The 18,918-nt window shown below is 49.5% G+C and overlaps 1 protein-coding gene across 5 annotated transcripts in view; it reads right to left on the bottom strand.

Annotated features, from left to right (window-relative positions):
- Positions 1 to 18,918, bottom strand: part of WASHC2C (WASH complex subunit 2C) — a 2,476,852-nt gene that overhangs the window by 1,371,453 nt on the left and 1,086,481 nt on the right. For 4 of the 5 annotated variants that reach the window (XM_069610545.1, XM_069610544.1, XM_069610547.1 and 1 more), the window contains one exon: positions 11,989 to 12,153. The exons of the other annotated variant lie outside the window; for it this stretch is intronic. In XM_069610545.1, coding sequence (XP_069466646.1) covers positions 11,989 to 12,153 — 165 coding nt within the window. The remainder of the gene's footprint in view (positions 1 to 11,988; positions 12,154 to 18,918) is intronic. 5 annotated transcript variants of the gene reach the window in all.

Below are 18,918 nucleotides of genomic sequence, written 5' to 3'. Positions count from 1 at the left end.
CAAGAATGAGCACAGTGTGCAAAGCCAGTTAGATGTCCTTATGGAAGGATTGAAAAAGGAAGGGTGGGAGATTAATCTGAGTAAAATTCAAGGTCCAGCTGAAACAGTGATATTTCTAGGGATTCAGTGGCATCATGGGCATTGAGAAATGGTGCCAAAAGCCCGTCAGAAAATGCTTGAATTCACCACTCCAATGAACAAAAAGCAAGATCAGCAGTTTATAGGACTGTTTGGGTTTTGGAGACAGCACATTCCTCATTTAGGGTAGATATTGGCCCCCCTCTATAAAGTGTCACGAAAGAAATACGAGTTTCAGTGGGGGGGAAGAGCAGCAAAAATCCTTTGAGATGGCGAAAGATACCGTGCAGCAGGTGCTTCATTTATGGCCCTTGAAGGAAGGAGAAGTGGAATTAAATGTGTCTGTACAAGACAATTATGCTAACTGGAGTGTGTGGCAGAAACAAGACAGGAAACGTGTGCCATTGGGATTTTGGAGTCATAAGTTGCCTGATGCTGATAACTCGTACACTGCATTTGAGAAGAATTTGCTTGCGTGTTATTGGGCTCTTGTTGATACCGAGCAGATGACGGTGGGCCATGATGTATTCATGAGACCAGAAATACCAATCATGCAATGGGTATTGAGCTCTCCTAAAACGCATCGAATAGGACATGCTCAAGAAGCCAGCATAATTCAGTGGAAATGGTATATTCAAGACAGAGCCAAATCAGGAAAGGGTGGAGTGATAAAATTACAAGTAACCAATATAATGCCCACAGATTACATACCGCCGGAAGTGTCTGAAAAACCTGAGTCTCCTGTAAAATGGGGAGTCCCTTACAGCGATTTGACCGTAGAGCAAACAGAGCATGCTTGGTTCACGGATGGTTCCGCGCGATACGTGGGAACTGAGCGGTACTGGAAAGCAGTGTAATACAATCCCAAAACAAAAAAGATGTTGACAACGACAGGGAAAGGGAAGAGCAGTCAGTTCGCAGAACTTTACGCAGTTTACCAAGCATTGAAACAAAAGACCCCTGGTCAATGTTAGGTGTACACAGATTCATGGTCAGTGGCGAATGGATTGGCAGTGTGGTTGCCAACTTGGCAAAAGAATGAATGGAAGATTCATTCAAAAGAGTTGTGGGGAAAAGAATGTGGCAAGATATTGCAGAAATGCTATTACAAAGTGAAGTCACTGTATATCATGTGGACGCGCATTGTGCCACAGATTCATTAGAACGTTGGTTTAATTCTGTTGCAGACAAACACACCAAGATTTCATCAGTGGATTCAGAGGCTCAGGAAGGCGATTTGGAGGGTTTGGCCAAATGGGCCCATCAGAAATGTGGGCATCTTGGAGAAAAGGCTACTATCAGGGGGGGCACAAGCTGGAGGAATTGGTCTTCCTTTAGATATAATGAAAACAATCATTTTGCAATGTCCCGTGTGCCAACACCAATTACATAGACCTAATACCCCAAATTGTTCGAGGCACATTAAGAAGAGGAAAATTACCAGGTCAAATTTGGCAGATTGATTATATCGGTCCCATGCCAATCAGCAGAGGTTGTCAGTATGCATGCACTATTGTGGATACATACTCGGGATATTTGATGGTTTTGCCATGCAAACGTGCAACCCAAATAAATACCATCAGGTTATTAGATCAGATTATATTACATTATGGAGTGCCTTTGCAGATTCAAAGTGACAATGGGTCACATTTCAAAGGCAAACTAATCCAGGAGTTTTGTCAGGAAAAGAGCATTGAGTGGGTGTACCATATCCCCTACCGTTCAGCTGCTGCAGGGTTAATTGAACGTATGAATGGGTTATTGAAAGAACAGTTGCGCAAATCTGGAGACGGCAGTTTGGCAGGCTGCCGTGATAGTTTGTTTGATGCGGTGCAAGTATTAAACAATAGGCCTGTATATGAACATGTAACTCCTTTGATGCGCTTAATGACTCCTACTTTACAGGTTCAACCCAATTCAGTCAGAGAAACACTATTGTACTGGGAAATTACTCCAGGTTCTTTAGCTTCCTATCGAGCAACTCCAGAGTCAGCAGGGGTAGACTTGCATTCCCATGAAGAAATCAGATTAGATCCAAGAGGAATAGTTGTAATTGAAACAGGGATTGGAGTACAGATTCCCCCAGAACATATGGGATGGATTGCCCCTAGATCTGGCCTAGCATTAAAGGGAGTTCAAGTGTTGGGAGGGGTAATTGATGCTGATTACCAGGGCGAGATTAAAGTCATTATAATGAATAGTGGGGAGCAATTGTTGTCAATCCACAAGGGTGATAGAGGGGCCCAATTTATAGTCATTCCCATTAAATTATCCATGATTAAGAAGGGGGAGCCTCCTACAGTGTTAACTACCCGTGGGGACCGCGGTTTTGGCTCTTCCGACAGTATGGTACCGGGTGCAAAGGTGTGGGTGGAAAAGCCAAGTGGCCCACCAGTGCCCCGCAGATGTCATTGCATCAGGCAAAGATCAAGTAGTTTTAGTTATGGAGCCTGGTAGAAAGAAATGGCAATATGTACCCGCAGTCAAATGTTACCTGAGAGAGTGATGTGCAACACTGATATCTCTTGTCTGGGTTTGCTTTGTAGATCCTGTGTCTGGTTGGTGTAACTGTGGCACTAAATGGACTCCATTTGGGCAAGTTAAACAGTCTGCTACTACCAACAAAAAATGTCACATCTGTGCCAGTGATCAATGGGATACTGATAGTGATGAATGATGTTGTCCCCAAGCAGCCTTATGCCAGTGCCGAAAAGCCAACCAGACAGAAGACATGGATTTGTGAAATGCGACACACACATCAGGAGCAAGTGAAAACAACCTTGATGCCAGTCGTGCAAGATGTGATCGCAGGAAGGCGAAAACACTTTCCTAGGATTACCCAAGAAGAGAATATGTGGATATATCTGGCACAGCAAGTACTGAACATATCACACTTTTGTCTTACTGATGTGCCCAATGGTGAAGCTTTATTGACTACGTGTTTAGTAGCAGTGCCGACGCCTGTTCCGGTTTTAAAGCATATCTTCGGCGTCACACACAACGATTCTTTAGTTCAAGACTCAGATATTAGACAATCTTTTTCAATTTACGAATACTGTCGGTTCTGCCAAGAGACCTACCATAAATGAAGAAATTTGACACGTGTTATTACTTACAATATAACTCAAGGTGATGTATGTTACGTTATGACCTGCAAGGCACAAGAAATTGGCAAATTGTTACGCTCACCTGGACCCCACAGGGGTGTCGATCGGACCCGGACAGCTGCGGTCTCCGTCAACATGATGCGTAGTGCAGAGATGACTGTCTGGACTGGCCCGCCTAGTCTTGTCTGCTGCACCTGAAGAAGTATTTTCCTGCAAGTGGAGACAGGGATTAGCCACCTGTGGGTTTTAGTGATGGCCTCCCAACTGTTCTCGCTCTCCCCCACTAATCACCTCCGATATCCCCTTAGTAACCTCACCTTATGTTTGTAAAAGATGAGCTCTCCATCCTGCGTGTCTTGCGGGGGCGCGTATATAGCAGTTACTTCACTGGTTTGAAGGCGTTGGTAGAGTTCCGGTAAGCATTGACTCTGAAGTCACAGGCGGGATTGTTAAGTATCAAGTTCAAAGAGTTCAATGTGCCTGATGTTCACTCTTGTCCCCTTCCTTCCTTAAGTTGCAACTTAGTTCGTGAGAAGAAGGTCTCGTAGCTTCTGCTGGCGTTCAGGTAAGAGTCTGTGTTACCCAACGCTGTCCGGTAACTACTGCATGCGTTAACGTGTTGGTTTTCTCCCTCTTTACAGACACGGTATATGAAGATATGGAGAATAATACCGCCGGTGGCAAATCAGGTAAGTCTATGGTGGTAAGAGGTATTTGTTGTTTCCCTTGGCTCACCTTGTTATTCGTGTGCCCCTAGGTTCCTGGAGTACGGCGAAGAAATGATGGAGACAGTGCCAGATCGAAAGATGCTGTGAGAACTGGTGAGCATGGCGCCGTGCTGGAGCTGGCGAAGCGACACGTGCAGGACTGATGTACTTTCCAGGTCGGGAGATGAAATGGATCCGGAATCAGGTGAGGAATTTGAAATAAGTTCGTTTTCTAACCTTGTCCTTTTCTTCCTCTTTATTCTAGGAGCTCCGGATTCGAGGCAGGCGTGGCAGTAGACTGGATGCTGGCTGCAGGCACGCGGGCGTGGCAGAAGACTGGATGCTGGCTGCAGGCACGGTGAGAGTCACGCTGCTGGATGCAGAATAACACAAAGCATGTGCTGCTGTTCGGGCGTGGTTTAAATAGCCTCCAAAGTAGTCCCAGGAAAGAAGTTCCCCAGGACCACACCAGAGTAAAAAATAGTCCCTGTAGTAAAATAGACCAATCCAGGCCTCACGTTGGCTTGGATTTATTTGCAGCATGGTCTGCATGAGGCAAGTAATGTCTATGAGCCTGGCGCCCATGGCGCCAGGACTGATTTTTATTATGAGCCTGGTGCCTACGGCGCCAGGACTGAATCCAGACAGCCCCTAGCTGGGGCTGCTGGGGTTTTTGTAAATGTCTGGATGCCTGCTCCCGGGGCTGATGGGCTTGATCCGGATGCCCGGGGGTAGGCATCATGACACAAATGCCGACAAATAGAGTTGACCAATCAGCGCAATTATACGATGTTCGAGAGCCGACTATGTTCTCGAGTATCACACAAATGCACCAGTGTTAATAACACTATGTCCACTATGTCCTGCAATCATACAGTGAGAACTGCTAGTCACTTGAATCATGTGAAACTTCCAACAGGATGGCTCTTTTCATGTGGTAACATTACATACACTTATATTCCTGCTAACATTTCTGGAGGTCCATGTGATTTAACTCGATTAGGACTAATGAGGTTTCCTTTACACCCAGCGATAAGTCGAGGTAAAAGGTCAACTTTCGAATCTGTAGGTCTATCTCCTGACTGTGATTCACATGTACATTTGTTATCAGAAGCTGAGGTTCTAGCATTAACCCTTTCATTGGTGGGAGTTTGGGGTTTAGCTGCTGGAGGTTACAAATCTTTGATGAAATTAGCATGTTTAGTAGTCAAAAGTCTTAATCATACTTCACAAGCTTTAGAAGAATTACTCCTTGATAGTCAAGTTATTAGAAAAGCAACTTTACAGAACAGAGCTGCTGTAGATTATCTATTGCTAAAACATAATTTAGGGTGTAATGCATGTGTTGTTTCAATTTAAGTGACCATTCACGATCTACTGAAAGTCATATTCGAGGTTTGAGGTATCTCATTTCTCAAGTGTCTCAAGATCATAATAGAAATTGGTGGGATTGGTTATTTTCATGGATACCTGATATTGGGGGTACACTACATTACATTTTTGCTTGCATTTTTATTATATTGTCGATCGTAATTGCTTGTTGCTGTTGCATTCAATGTATTCCCAATTTAGTTTTAACATTTTTAACGGTAGGTTTCAGAGACCGGTTCCTGTGCCCCCAGGGTATGGAAGGTAAATATCCAAGGGTGGAATTGTTATGCTTGATCTATAATGGCGCTGGTGCGCAATGTATTCTGGGAGCGCTTGGAGCCATGATGGATATTTACTTCATACCGCAGTGAAAAGCTGCACATATTTTGCTGAGTGTTAGATTCACGGTGCCGAGAAAAACATGCTTTCCAAACCTGGCATGCAGTCAAGGACATTTCTGCTGGGAAAGCTACCTTTGTTATGGTTTGCTACTGTTCTCCGTGGAGCGTGTTTTTAGAGAAAGGAGGCATTGCGCTTCTTGGGGGGAGCTCTCGACTGACCTAGCTGGCAACCGACGGCTGTTTCTCAACTGCGCAAGTGCAATTTGCAGAAGGTTCGAGAATTGACTCCCCTTTGTGGAGTGTGTATATATGCAGAAGCCCGGAGGTGGTCATGTGAGACTTCAGCCGGAGAAGGACGTTTACGTCTGGCCTTCCTGTGAGCTGTGGTGCTCTCGGCCTGGCTGTTCCCGGGGTCTTCCAGCCGCTTCTGGGCGAGATGAGGAATTCTGTTACGCACACGGTGATGTATTTCCTTTTGAATTCTTTATTTCTTCTGTGATTTATGTCCATATTATTTTTTGTGAGTTATTTCTATGTATTTCTGAGCTTTGAATAAATAGCCGTATAAGAGCTGATTATCTTCCAAGAGTGCGTGGCTGTGAGTTATTGCGTCTGTCTACGTTCAAAGTATTTGCTCTGTAATTGCATTGGTGATTTATGTTTGTTCCGTGCACTTTGGGGAGAGCAATACAAAGGCTCAACAGAAGACATACACTAACCCATGGAACAGACTCACCTCAACCAAACAGGTTGTGTAACACTGCTTGGCTAGCTGGGATGAAGTAGAATCTCATGAAGGTGTGGGTGGACCTCCATGTAGCAGCCCTGCAGATGTCAGAGTGAAACGCAGTTGTCGCTGCAATGACACTGGTCGAGTTGGCTCTCAGACGGCTAGGAAAAGGTCTGTTGGCCAGACGACGACAATCCATGAACCAGCCAGAGAGCCACCTCGATATGGAAGCCTTAAACAAAAATCAAGGCACGAGCAACGTCCAACGAATACAACGCCCTTTCAGCAAGCATAGAAGGGTTCGGAAGGAAAACTGGCAGAACTAAAGGCTCATTGAGGTGGAACTCCGAAGGGACCCTCGGCATAAAGGTGGGATGGGCCCGCAGCCCCACCTTTGTAGCGTGGAAGGCCAAGTACGGCTGCTTGCAGGAGAGGGCCTGGATCTCTCTGATCTGCCTGGTTGATGTAATGGCAACCACAAAGGCAGTCTTTCTGGAGAGAAACTTCAGAGGGGCCCAATGCATTGGTTCATATAGAGGACCCATGAGCTTAGTCAAAACTATGTTGAGCTCCCAAGCCGGGGCAGGAGCCTTCACCGGTGGAAAAGTCCTGAAGAGGCCTTTGAGGAACTCCTTAATGAGCCTTTGCAACCAGAGGGGGGGGGGGGTGCTTGTCCAGTGCCCAGGTGTACCGGGATATGGTAGCTAGATGAACCTTGATGGAGGCGTGAGCCAGGCCAGCCTTGGCCAGTGAAAGCAGGTATGGGAGGAGCTGCAGAGACGATACTTGCAGAGGCGTAATCTTCTGAGTCCTGCCCCATACTGAGGTAGGTGCTTCCATTTGTGGCTGTAACAAGACAACGTAGAGGAAGCTCTGGTCTTGGTCAGGATCTTCTTGCACTCCAGAAGCAGGGAATAGTGCACAAAAGTCTAGGGCTGCAGGAGCTAGGCCGTAAGGCTCAGAGACGCTGGGTTATGGTGCAGTATTGTTCAGTTTTCTCTGGAGAGAAGTTCCAGAAGTGGAGGTAGTTTAATGGATGAAGCCACAGACAGATGGAGCACGTCCAGATACCAGATCTGCCACGGCCACGCCGTCACTATGATGATGATGATGATGATGATGATCCTGCAATGGCAACGTCTGCGTGCGCTGAGGACATGTAGTAGGATCATCCCACAGAAATGAGAAGGCTTCCCCCTAGACTCCTCGGCTGACGGTATCTGCTGGCAAACCTCCGACACTTGGAATTGGCAGCTGTCGCAAAGAGGTTGATCTGGTAAAGACCCCACCTGCTGAAGAGTTGAGACACCTGCGCTTGTTGAGGTTCCCACTTGTGGCAGGACCTTAGCTCCATGCTGAGCGGGTCTGCAATGGTGTTCTTGGTGCTTGCCAGGTGAAGGGGAACATGTCCTGAAGAATGGCCCAGTGCCACAGGGACTGGACCTCCAGGGAAAGAGCATGATAGTGTGTCCTGCCATGCTTCTGGATGTAGAACATGGTGGTGGTGGTGTTGTCTGTGAAGATCCGCACCACCTTCCCCTGTAGCTGAGGCTAGAAGGACTTGAGGGCTAACTTGAGGGCCCAGAAAACTGCTCAGAGCTCCAGGACGTTTATGTTTAAGTCCTTCTCTGCCCTGTGGTGGCTCCCCAACCATCTAGGGAGGCTTCCATGGTGACAGTGGCCTGGTATGATGGAATACAAAAGGGGGCTTCTGGAGTGAGATTCCAATGCACCACCCATCACTGCAGAGCCTGCATGAATGCTTGATTAAGGGTGATATTGCCCATCCATGTGCCTGTGACCTGCTGCCACCTGGCGTCTAGAAACTCCTGGAGAGGCCCCATCTGGAGTCTGCAAAAGGGGACCAGATGGATGCAGGAAGACATCATGCCCAACAGAGACTTGATGGACTGGACTGCTGCGATGGACACTGCTGACAGCCATTGAGCTGTCGTCCCTAGGATAGCCTTCAACTTGTCCTCTGAGACGGTCGCTAGGCATCCAACTGTGTTGAGATGGGCGACCAGGAATATTCAGGAACTGAGATAGTTAATGGAGAATCCGAGCAAAGTCAGAAGGCGTATGGTCTCCACTGTGTGCTGGGGCACCAGCGCTTGAGAGTGGGAGCGAATTAGTCCATCATCCAGATAATGGAAGACATGTATCCCCTTGCAGCATAGATGCGCAGCCACCGGAGCCAAGCATATCGCGAATACCCTGGGGGCTGATTTCAGTCCAAAGGGCAGGGTCCTGAACTGGTAGTGCTGTCCCTGGACCACAAAACACAGGAACTTCTGATGTTTCTGATGAATAGGAATGTCAAAGTATGCATCCTCTAGGTCCAGAGTTGACAGAAAAAACCCTTCCTCCAGCTGGGTGAGCATGTGCTGCAAAAAGACCAACCTTAACTTTTGGGAGCTTAAGTATTTGTTGCGGCGTCTTAAGTCTAGGATTGTCCGCCACACGCCTGACTTTTTTCATACCATAAAGTATCTGGAGTACACTCTTGAACCCCACAGGCACTGAGGGACTGGCTCTGTTGCCCCTTTTCTTAACATGGCTTGAACCTCCTGTAGCAGGTGGGCCATGTGACATTCTTGAAGCGCTACATGAGGAATGGGAGGGCACCTGTGTTGAAATTCTAAGGCATGCCCTTGCTGAAGAACGTCCATCACCCATTTGTCCATGGAGATCTTTCTCCACTGTTCGACAAAGTTCGATAGTTGGCCTCTCACTGGGGTGTGAAAGTGGGGGACAGATTCACAAGAGATTCAGGCCTACTTGGGCATCTTCTGTCCTGCCCTGTGGACGACAACGCTGGGCTCTGCTGCCGTTGGCCTGGCAGCAGCCCCCGTAGGCGTCCTCCGTAGTGGAGCGGGAGGGCTGAAGATAGTAGTTGCATACCCATTGGCAGGACCTTCAGACTCTTTCCTGTGGGGAATGAAAGGACGATCTCCTCTGCTGCAGCGTCCCCAGGGAGCATGCCATCTCAGTGTCGGTCTTAATAGCCTGGAGAGTCTCATCCACCGCCTTCCCATACAGGATGTCTCCATCAAAAGGCATGTGTCCACGACCTTGGACTGCACGTCTCTCGGAAACTCATGGCCTTGAGCCATCCCTGGTGCTGCAGGGCCACCCCTTTCCCCATCTGGCAGAACCCAGAGTTTGATTTGTCCAGTGCCACCATAATGGCATGATCCGGTGCCACCTCTCTCTCCTGGAACAGGGCTATAGCCTTGGCCTTCTTTTTGTCAGGAAGGAAATACAGTAATGGCCCAAGCTGGTACCAAAGCTCCATGCCATAACATCACAGGACAGCGAGAGCATTGGCTGCCTTGACGGTGGGAGCAGCAGTGTTGATGATGCGCTTGCCCACTTCATCAAGCTTTGTAGTCTGGGGGCACCATTTTAGAGGACAAGGGATTGGACGAGCGCTTCCTGGTGGCGGCAGACACCACCAAGTCTGGCAAAGGCTGCGACCTGAGACAACTGGGAGTGGAGTCCCGAACCCTGAATTTCTTCTGCAGCTTGTCTCTCTTGGAGGGTTGGTACTTGGCATCTTCATAAGGTCCAATCCTTCCTCTCAGATGTCGTCCAACAACAGAACAGACATGACAGTCTTCCTGGAGGACTCACGTCACCAAAAGAGAAACCCCTCCTTCTCTTCCAGCACCAGACTGAAGGGTTTGGACGCCTGCGAGATCATGGCATGAAGGAGCCAATTTTGTCGGGTGGCAAAGCCCTGGCAGACTCGACAGTACCCAGAAGCTCCCCGTCAGCAGAGACATAATCATCGTACTCAATCCTATGAGTAGCCGTGGTATCTGTGTCAGTGTCTGTACGCAGTTGCTCTTCCTCCACTGGGGTCAAGGCCCTATGGGTCGGCGTCGGCTGATGCTTTGGCCTGGGAGGACTTGGCCTGGGGGCACTCCTGGTCAGATGCCTGGGAGGGACTGCGGGCTGGCCCAAGTGCCAGAGTAGCAGGCAGCCTCTGTTGAATTTCCGCCACCAAGGTAATTGGGGTGGTGAGGATGTTCAGCGACATATCATTGGGTGCTGGTTGGGGTGCGCATGGTGCAGCCAGGAATTAAGTTGGGCTGCAACCCCTTGGAGGGCCATACGGCTGGTATGGTTCCCGGCGTCGAGATCTCTCTTGGGACATGGCCCTTGGCTCGCTACATGTTCTGAGTAGGAATCCTCAGGCATCATCCTCCAAACTACTATAGTTGTGAGGAGATTTCCTTGGGGACCCCACAGGAGCTGGAAGAGACACCCTCATAGGCCTTGGCAGGAAGTCTGAGAGACAGAAACTCCCACACTCTACCCCAGTAGTTTGAGGATAATGGGGATTTGCAAAATTGCGGCACCGCCGATGAGGTCATCATAGGTATAGTTGACGGAGGCCATGGCGGTAGAGACAACCTCAGCAGCGTCGTCGTGAATGTGGAAAAATACGTTCGCTGCTGAACTTGTCATTGACAAAGGAGCAGATGTCGACGGGGCCCTAGTCATTGACAAAGAGGTGGTCTTGGCAGACCAAGTTGTCGTTGGCGAGGCCCTTATGGTCGACTGTGACGAAGACTTAGGGAGTTGCCAATGGGCCTCCTGCAGGGCTCGCCTGCAAAAACTTGTGCTTGGAAAAGACTTGTTTGGAAGGAGTTGGGGACTTCCTTGCGGAAAGCAACCCACCAGACGGTAGGCTAGCTGTCGACTGTGCCGGTGAAAGGGAGCAACCCCTTACCTGACCCAGATCCCACAGCAGTGGTGAGCTACATGGGAGCAGATGTGTTATGTTTCGTCTTCATTTGGATCCCCTTAGGAAGGAGCATCCTCAAAGGACCTGGACCTCTTTGTCAGAGAGAGCACACACATGAGAACTGCCGGTCCTTGACGAGGTGTGACCACGCCCGGAAGCCATGGCAGATCTCGCACCAGTCTTTGCCGTGGTCTGGGTAGAGACAATAAAGGCACTTAAGTGCCGATCCATGACACAAACGTTCTTCAGGCCACAGGACTCGCAGGCCCTGAAGAGACTGCTCTTGCCCACGTCGGACATCGTCGAGTTGAGAAGTAAGCACAAGCCTGGGCCCACCGAGCTCACAGTCCGAAGATCCAACGATGGAATCACGATCTTCGCCGACAACGTACCTGCTGTCGGTAGTCAATGCGCAACCTTCGAGGAGTAAAAGGCTGAAGAAAACGAATCGAAAAGCTATCCAAAAATAGCAAAAAAGTCACAAATCTCTAGGAGCGAAGTGAGAGGACTCCCAACACTGAAACATGTTGTAACTATCAGAAGATGGCCACCAGGAGTGGAGCTTAGAACGATGAGTGTCATTGGTTGGGGACAGTATTACCCAAAGGACAATAATTGGTTGTGGAGGAGACTAGCAATTTTCAGTTCAAAGCGAAAATTCTTTTTTTTTTTTACAGAGGATTCTCAGCCTGACGCCTGAGAATATTCATGAGCATCTGAATACATGCAAGACCCCATGCTGGAGAACAAGCATTTAAATGTTAAGGGTTCATGGTACTTAAAATCAAGATGTTCCCAAATGATATTATTTGCTCTACTGGTGTGGCAGAGCAGATTAGAAGAAGATGTTGGTGGACTTGACATGCTGCCATGGGTAGTGAAACAGAAAAGTGTGTACCTGAATTGATTTCTTTCGTTTTAGGTTCAACAAAGAAGTCATCCTCATCATCAAACAAGCCAGAATTGGTAAGCAATTTAGAAACATTATCAGTCTTTGGTGTTGGTGATTTATTTTTGTCTTTTGCAGCAAGTACAGATGAGGCATTCAGCACATGATCACCACCTGTAACAACAAAATAAACAGGCCTCACTTAGGTTTGTGTTGTATCACTGGTTGAGTCCTTACATTAAAACATCTATTCATTGGCATTTTGCAAGCCGACTGCATCAGAGCATCATACAGAAAAGTGTCATATTCAAAACATGTTTTATTTAAAATATAGGACCATTTACATATAAAGATAAATGTGAATTATGTTAAAAATATTATAAGTTACTCACTGTAGTGACTAACATACTCTTAGAACCCTTTCCTCCATACTGCACGGGCGTCCCTCTCGAGGGAAGGGAAATGGAACCTTTTTCACCAGAAAAAACCTTCTTCCCCTTTAAATTTAGAGGCGCGGGGGGTGCAGTCCTGGAAGCATGCACTGCCCTGACTCCGCCCTGCGGCGCCACACCTTAGTCCCCATAGACACGTCGACAATACAATTAACATTGCCTAATGACAACAGTTTTATTAGGGGGCAGGCTGATGGGACGTATGGAGGAAATGGGACTAATGACTAACCTTAGTCAATACGGTGATTAATTTATAATTACTCTTACTTCCCGTCCCCTTTCCTCCATACTTCATGGGTGATTACAACTGAGTGTAGACCCAGGGTGGAGAGGAGACAGGTTCCTAAGAACCGCCTGTTCGAAAGCCGCGTCTGATCTAAAGCCGGCATCCAAACAGGAGTGCTTGCAGAAAGCCGAAGGGGTGGCCCATGTGGCTGCCCTGCTTATGACTTTCCAGGGGACAAGACGCTGGAAAGCGATGACCGTTGCCTTGGCCCTGACCGCGTGGACATGCATGTGGGCCGGCAATGATTTATGCTGTCCCTCGTAGGCTTCTTTGATGGCCAAGACCATCCACTGAGTTATGGAGGCCGTGGATGTATGATACCCCGGTCTTAAACCTCCAAAGGTGATGAATAGAGCGTGAGACTCGCAGAAGCTTCTTCCTCCTGTCCAAGTAGAATTTCAGTGCACAACTGACGTCAAGGCACTGCAGAACCTCTGCGCCTCATCTTTGACCTCGGCAAAAAACATGGGCAGCGCAATTTCAGATTGAAAGTGGAAGGCACCTTAGGCAGGAACGTTGGGTGCGTCCGCAGGACTACCATGTCCTTGTGAAACTTAGTGTATGGCTCTGAGGCGAGCAGCGCCTGAATTTCACCGATTCTGCGAGCCGATGTGAGGGCGACCAGCATGGCCGTCTTAATGATGACCAGCCTGATGTCTGCTGACGTCATTGGTTCGAATGGTTTGTGCGCCAGGCCACCTAAGACTATGTTGAGGTCCCACACAGTGTGTGGCTTCTTGATGGGTGGGGAGAGGCTGGCGAGACCCGTCAAATGTTTCTTGACAATTGGGTTGGAGGAGGACAAGCTCTCCTCCTCAGAGTTTCTGTAAGCCCCAATGGCAAGTGTCCACCTGCATGCCTGAATGGGCGAGATTCGCCGAAAAAGAGGGAAAATGCCAGAGGGTTAATGCCCTTAGAGTCTACCCAGTGGCAGAACCTGGTCCACTTGCTCTTATACTGGGCCCTGGAAGAATTGCTCCTGGCGACCTGTATGATCTATAGATTAGCTTTAAAGAGGCTGAGATGTCCTAGCGTGACCTGTTCAGGAACAACTCTGTGAGGGCTAATTTCTTTGGTACGGGGTGGATGACCCTGCCCCCCTGTTGTGCCAGAAGATGTGCTGGGCTCATCGGCAGGCGCATGGGAGGCCTCTCCGAGAGGCTGACCAGCTCCGAAAACCATGACCTAGCTGGCCACCAAGGAGCTATTAGGATGATGCTGAGGAGGCGAGAATCCTTGATCTTGCACATCACACCCTGTGAATCAGGGGAGAGGGTGGAAAGGTGTATGCGGTCAGTCCATCCCACCTGATCTGATAGGCATCGCCCAGGGAGCCCGGGCCCTGACCCTGCCAGGAGGCGAACAGTTACCACTTCTTGTTGTCCCGGAAGGCAAAGAGGTCCACCGGGGGGTGGCCCCATTTGTGAAAGATCTCCTGCAGCACTAGGTCGTTCAACTGCCACTCGTAGTTGTCCGTGCCCAGTCTGCTGAGCCTGTCTGCCTTCAGATTGGATTCCCCCAGCAGGTGGACCGCCGTGAGGAAGAGGTTGTTCTCCAGGGTCCATTCCCGCATGCTGACTGCCAGCCTGCATAGTGGTGGGGGCGGGGTGGTGGAGAGATCTGATACCTCCATGCTTGTTTATATAGTTTATATAGAACATGCTGGTCGAGTTGTCTGTCTGAATGAGGAAAACCTTGCCCTCGATGACCGGGAGAAAGGTTGTGAGCACCAGCCAGATGGCCTTCAATTCCAGCCAATTGATGTGCTACTCCTACTCCAGCCGGGTCCAGGTGCCATGGACGCAGTGGTCGTCCAGTGGCCCCCCCAATCCTCAAGAGAGGAGTATGTGGTGATGGTGACCGGTGGTGTAGGTTGCCGGAAAGGCTTGCCCATCCTCAGGTTGCAGTCCCCTGACCACCATGTGAGGTCTGCGTGAAGTGATAGTGGAATGTTGATCATCTCTGACTGATGGCCACGTTTCTGGTTCCAGGATGCTGCAAAGTGCAGCTGTATCCTCCTCATCCTGAGTCTCGTGCGGGGTACGGCCAAGAGGACTGCTGCCATGAGACCCAGTAGGTGTTGGTACCACCAGGCCGAGGTCACTTCTCTCCTGAGGATGTGCGCCGTGGCTCTCTTGAGTGCCGTGATCTTGTCCTCTGAGGGAAAAACTTTCTCGGAGTATGTGTCCCAAATGAGGCCCAAGAAGGTCAGTGTCAACAGTGACTTCTTGAGGTTGAGTGAAAAACCCAGCTTGTGCAGTGTGTTCATAAGAGCATGGGAGGTATGGTGGGTGCACTGCTTCCAGAGATGTAGCCCTGACGAGTCAGTCGTCCAGGTGTCAGGGAGAATTCTCAAAAATGTGCTAATTCCTCCCACCTTCGAGACCTCCAGTTCTTTTGCTCAACTTTGAACTTTTAAATTTTATGTGTCCCCATCATCTTTTTTCGCCATGTCTTTGTGGAAAGGTCCTTCTAGAGATTTTCTATGTGCGCCAAACCAGGTTTGGTCTCTTAGTTCATTTCTCCTTTGGTGGGCTTCAAGAGTGAAACCTGTCTCTGGCTCCAGAGTGTATGGGGTAGGCAGGAAGCGAGGGAGGTGCCCGAAACTCCCTGTGCTTAGTCTCCTAGGAGACCCAAAGCACTATGTGGTGATGTGCTGGCTGACTGTCCGGCAAGGACAGCCACCCTGCTGGGTGAGTGACAGCTAAGCTGAAATGAATGGGAGAGAATTGGATAAAATGCAAGTCTTTTGGCTTAGAAGGCAGAGTCGACCACTGGACGAAGGAACCGAAGAAGAGCTTGAAGAGGAGACCTGCTGCAACTCCTGGACCGCTGGTTTGCCCGGTGAAGCCCTGCTGCAGTGCTGAAACGCCAGGTTTGCATCAACAGAGAAGCCTCTGCAAGGACGACTTCTCCTTTTGAGTTGGTGGGACCAATCAACTCCAAAGTAATCCACCTGGACACCCATCTCGGAGCTGGTTGAATTTCCTCAGAGTTGCTGCAGGAAACCATATAGCCAGGGAGAGGGACACCAGATTGTGGGTGTTACTTTTTAGCTGGCCTAAAGCTTTTGGAAGATCCTCCAGACTCCCACGAAGCAGGACTGACCAAGCCTGAGCCCCCTCAGCAGAGTGCGGGCCCCAGAAGCAAGGACAGTCCACCTTGACAGCCAGGAACCGCGTTGTTGCTATTTGCGGTAGCTGAAACGCAAAACAGCCACTGAATGTGAAGTTTGCTGGTTGCGGGTTTTGACAGTGCCAGTGCATTGCAGGAGTCCCCCGACGTCTTCCCTCTTGTCCCCACGACTGGGGCCCAGAAACAGTGAGATCTGCAGAGCTGCACAGGAACAGAAGTCATCAGCTGCAGCTTTTCTTCTTTACCAAGGTACTGTAAAACAAGTCTAAGAGAACTTACCTCTTACAGTAGAAGTGCTTGTAACTTCCACAACTCAAGTCTAATCAGCTTGTGGTCCTACATTTGATTCTTCTTTTCATCAAAGACTCCTAAGAACCTGTGCAAAGACTTTTCCATTTACTTACCAGAAGTGCTTTATCCTATCCAAGACTTTTGCGCATTGACTTTGGCTTAGCCTATTGAATTGAATGACTCTTCTAGTGAACTCTAAAAGAATATGCACTGCTTAAGAATATTTGTAGTCTCTTGTGTTCTAATAACCTTTGCCTTTCACCAACTTTTAAATAGTGTTCTGAATGCCAACAGTAAGATATTAATACCCCCAGCAGCCTTGTTACTGAAGTCACCTGTGGGTGTAGGTTGTGTCTGTGGGCCATCCCAAAAGGGTCTTGTCTGATTCAGAAATTCAAAGTTTACAGTATTGAAGTATATTTGTGTTACTATTCTATTGCTCCCTTCTGAGGAAGGCTTTATAACTGACTGATAAGTAAATTAATAATTGTTTATGCAAGAAACCTTGAGTGTCAGAGTTTATTTGAATACCTGTAACTGTGAATCTTTGTGCAACTCCACTACAGCTTACATTTCCCCTCTTGAGATGAGCCTGGCTGCTCAACACGCTACCAAAACTGTGCAGTACAAGTTTATACCAAAGGTTGGGTTGCCTATACCCGTAGTCATAGTTGTTTGTAGTGTTTCCAGAGGGTAGTGCATTCAAACTTTGCCTAACAGGTACGGGTAAATGTGGTGGCCTTGCGACCCGAGGAGGGCCGCCACCGTGTTCATCAGCCTGGTAAAGACCTTGGGGGCCGAGTTGAGGCCGAAAGGCAGCACCTTGTATTGAAAATGGTAGCCCATGATCCTGAATCGTAGAAGGGAACAATAAGGCTGCCAAATCGGGACGTGTAGATACGCGTCCTTCTGGTCCAAGGAGCAGATCCAGTCTCCCTTGCACAGTCTCTGCTATCAAAGCTGGCGTAACCATCTTGAATTTTAGCAGAGGTAGGGAGAGGTTGAGGGTGGAAAGGTCCAGCACAACTCTCAGGCCCGCCTGGTTCTTTTTCTGAATGGCGAAAATCCTGAAGTAAAAGCCCAAGCCTCATTTGGAGGCTGGGTCTTACTCCACTGCCTGGCTCTCGACGAGCAACCGGATCTCCGCCAAAAGAGTTGCGGTCCCAACCTGTGCGAGGGGAGGAGAGGCTAGGATAGGGAGGCAGTACCCCGAAGAGACTACAGAGAGTATCCAGGGGTCCGCAAAATTCTGGCACCAGAAATGTACATGAGAGCAAGCCAGCCCCCCACTGGAGACACGTGGATCCGGAGGGGCGTGTCATGCCTTCTTTCCCTCCGAGGCTGCTGCGGAGGAGGATAGAAAAAAGCCCTTACCCCCCTTTTTTGTTGTTTGCACCGATGCTGGGACGGCGAACGGTCAGGCTGCCTGGACCTCCACTCTTGGAAGCCGCGGAAACCTCTGCATGTACGCCCCTTCTCAGAGCGTTGCTGCGAATCGGTGTACGGTTTGGGAATGGTCTTTGTAAGAATGGATAAAGACTTGGCCGTTTGAGAGCCGTTTTTCTTTTTATCCAGCTCCTCGTCCGTTGCGGAGTGGAAGAGGTCACCCCCTTCAAACGGAAGGTCCAGTATGCGTTCCTGGACATTTGGGTTGAATTTCATAGCACGGAGCCAGACCGTTCTTCTCATGTCCGTGGCAATACAGATGGCACGGCCAGAGGTGTCAATGTGGGCCACAGAGGACTCCATGATGTCCTGTGCCACGATCTTGGCCTATGCCAATCCCACCTTGAATCGTGATTGGCTCTGCGCTGGAAGCTCTGTGAGGAAATCCGCAATTTCCCGCCAGAGCCTCTGGTTAACGGATGCCAGCATGGCATCTGCGTTGGCTTGACGCAGGTGCAAGGACGCGTTGGAATACAGCTTCTTCCCGTACGCCTCCAAGATCTTCTGCTCCTTGCGTAGCAGCGCTGCAGAGGAGGCGGCTGAGGACGACTGAGGCTTGGAGTAAAGTGATGCCACAGCGATCACCGAGGAGTGTGGCGGAGGATGGGCCGATAACAAGAGTGTATCCCCCTCCATCTGCCTGTCCTTGGCATCCAGGCGTTTATTGACCGGTTGGGCTGAGTGGGGATTGAGCACGTTCTTCTACATCAGGATCCCCATTCTGGCAACGGGACGTAGCGTGAGGACTTCTGTGAGGACCCCCTCTGCTGGTTGCTCGACCTCGGGCTGAGAAAAGCCCAAGTACTCTGCCAGTTATTGATGGAAGGCTTTGGCTGAAGATGGCATGTCGGGGTCTTCCTCCTCATCTGTGTCCACCTGCGGATCTGGAGGGTCTGGCACCGGAGGGGGAGTGTAAGGAGCCGGGGGCTGCGGTACGGGGACCGGAGCCGGAGGCTGCGGAGGCTGAACAGGGACCGGAGCAGCCTGTACTGGGGCCTGAGGCGCGGCGGGACAATTAGAGGGAGCAAGCCCATGATGGAATCCCTGAGGATGACCCCCATCTGTGGAGATTTCATGAGCCCGAGGAACTTTTCAAAGAACCTGTCCTCACAAGCTGGATTGGTGGTAGGCGATATTGACGGGGTAGCGGGCGGCTGCTGGAGCCGTTGCGTGCTCTGCCCATATGGACGCAGCGGGAACCTGCCTTGGCAAAGGAAGGATAAACCATAGGCCACATACCTGGTTAACACCAGTACCACCTCGACACACAGTCCTCCACCTGCCTTCCCTGGAGGGGTGTCAGCTGGATGTCTGGATTTTCTGGCGCGG

Source organism: Ambystoma mexicanum, chromosome 8, assembly GCF_040938575.1.
Source record: "Ambystoma mexicanum isolate Mex_15411 chromosome 8, UKY_AmexF1_1, whole genome shotgun sequence".
In the NCBI taxonomy this organism is placed as follows: domain Eukaryota; kingdom Metazoa; phylum Chordata; class Amphibia; order Caudata; family Ambystomatidae; genus Ambystoma; species Ambystoma mexicanum.
This window is presented reverse-complemented; position numbering and strand designations above follow the sequence as displayed.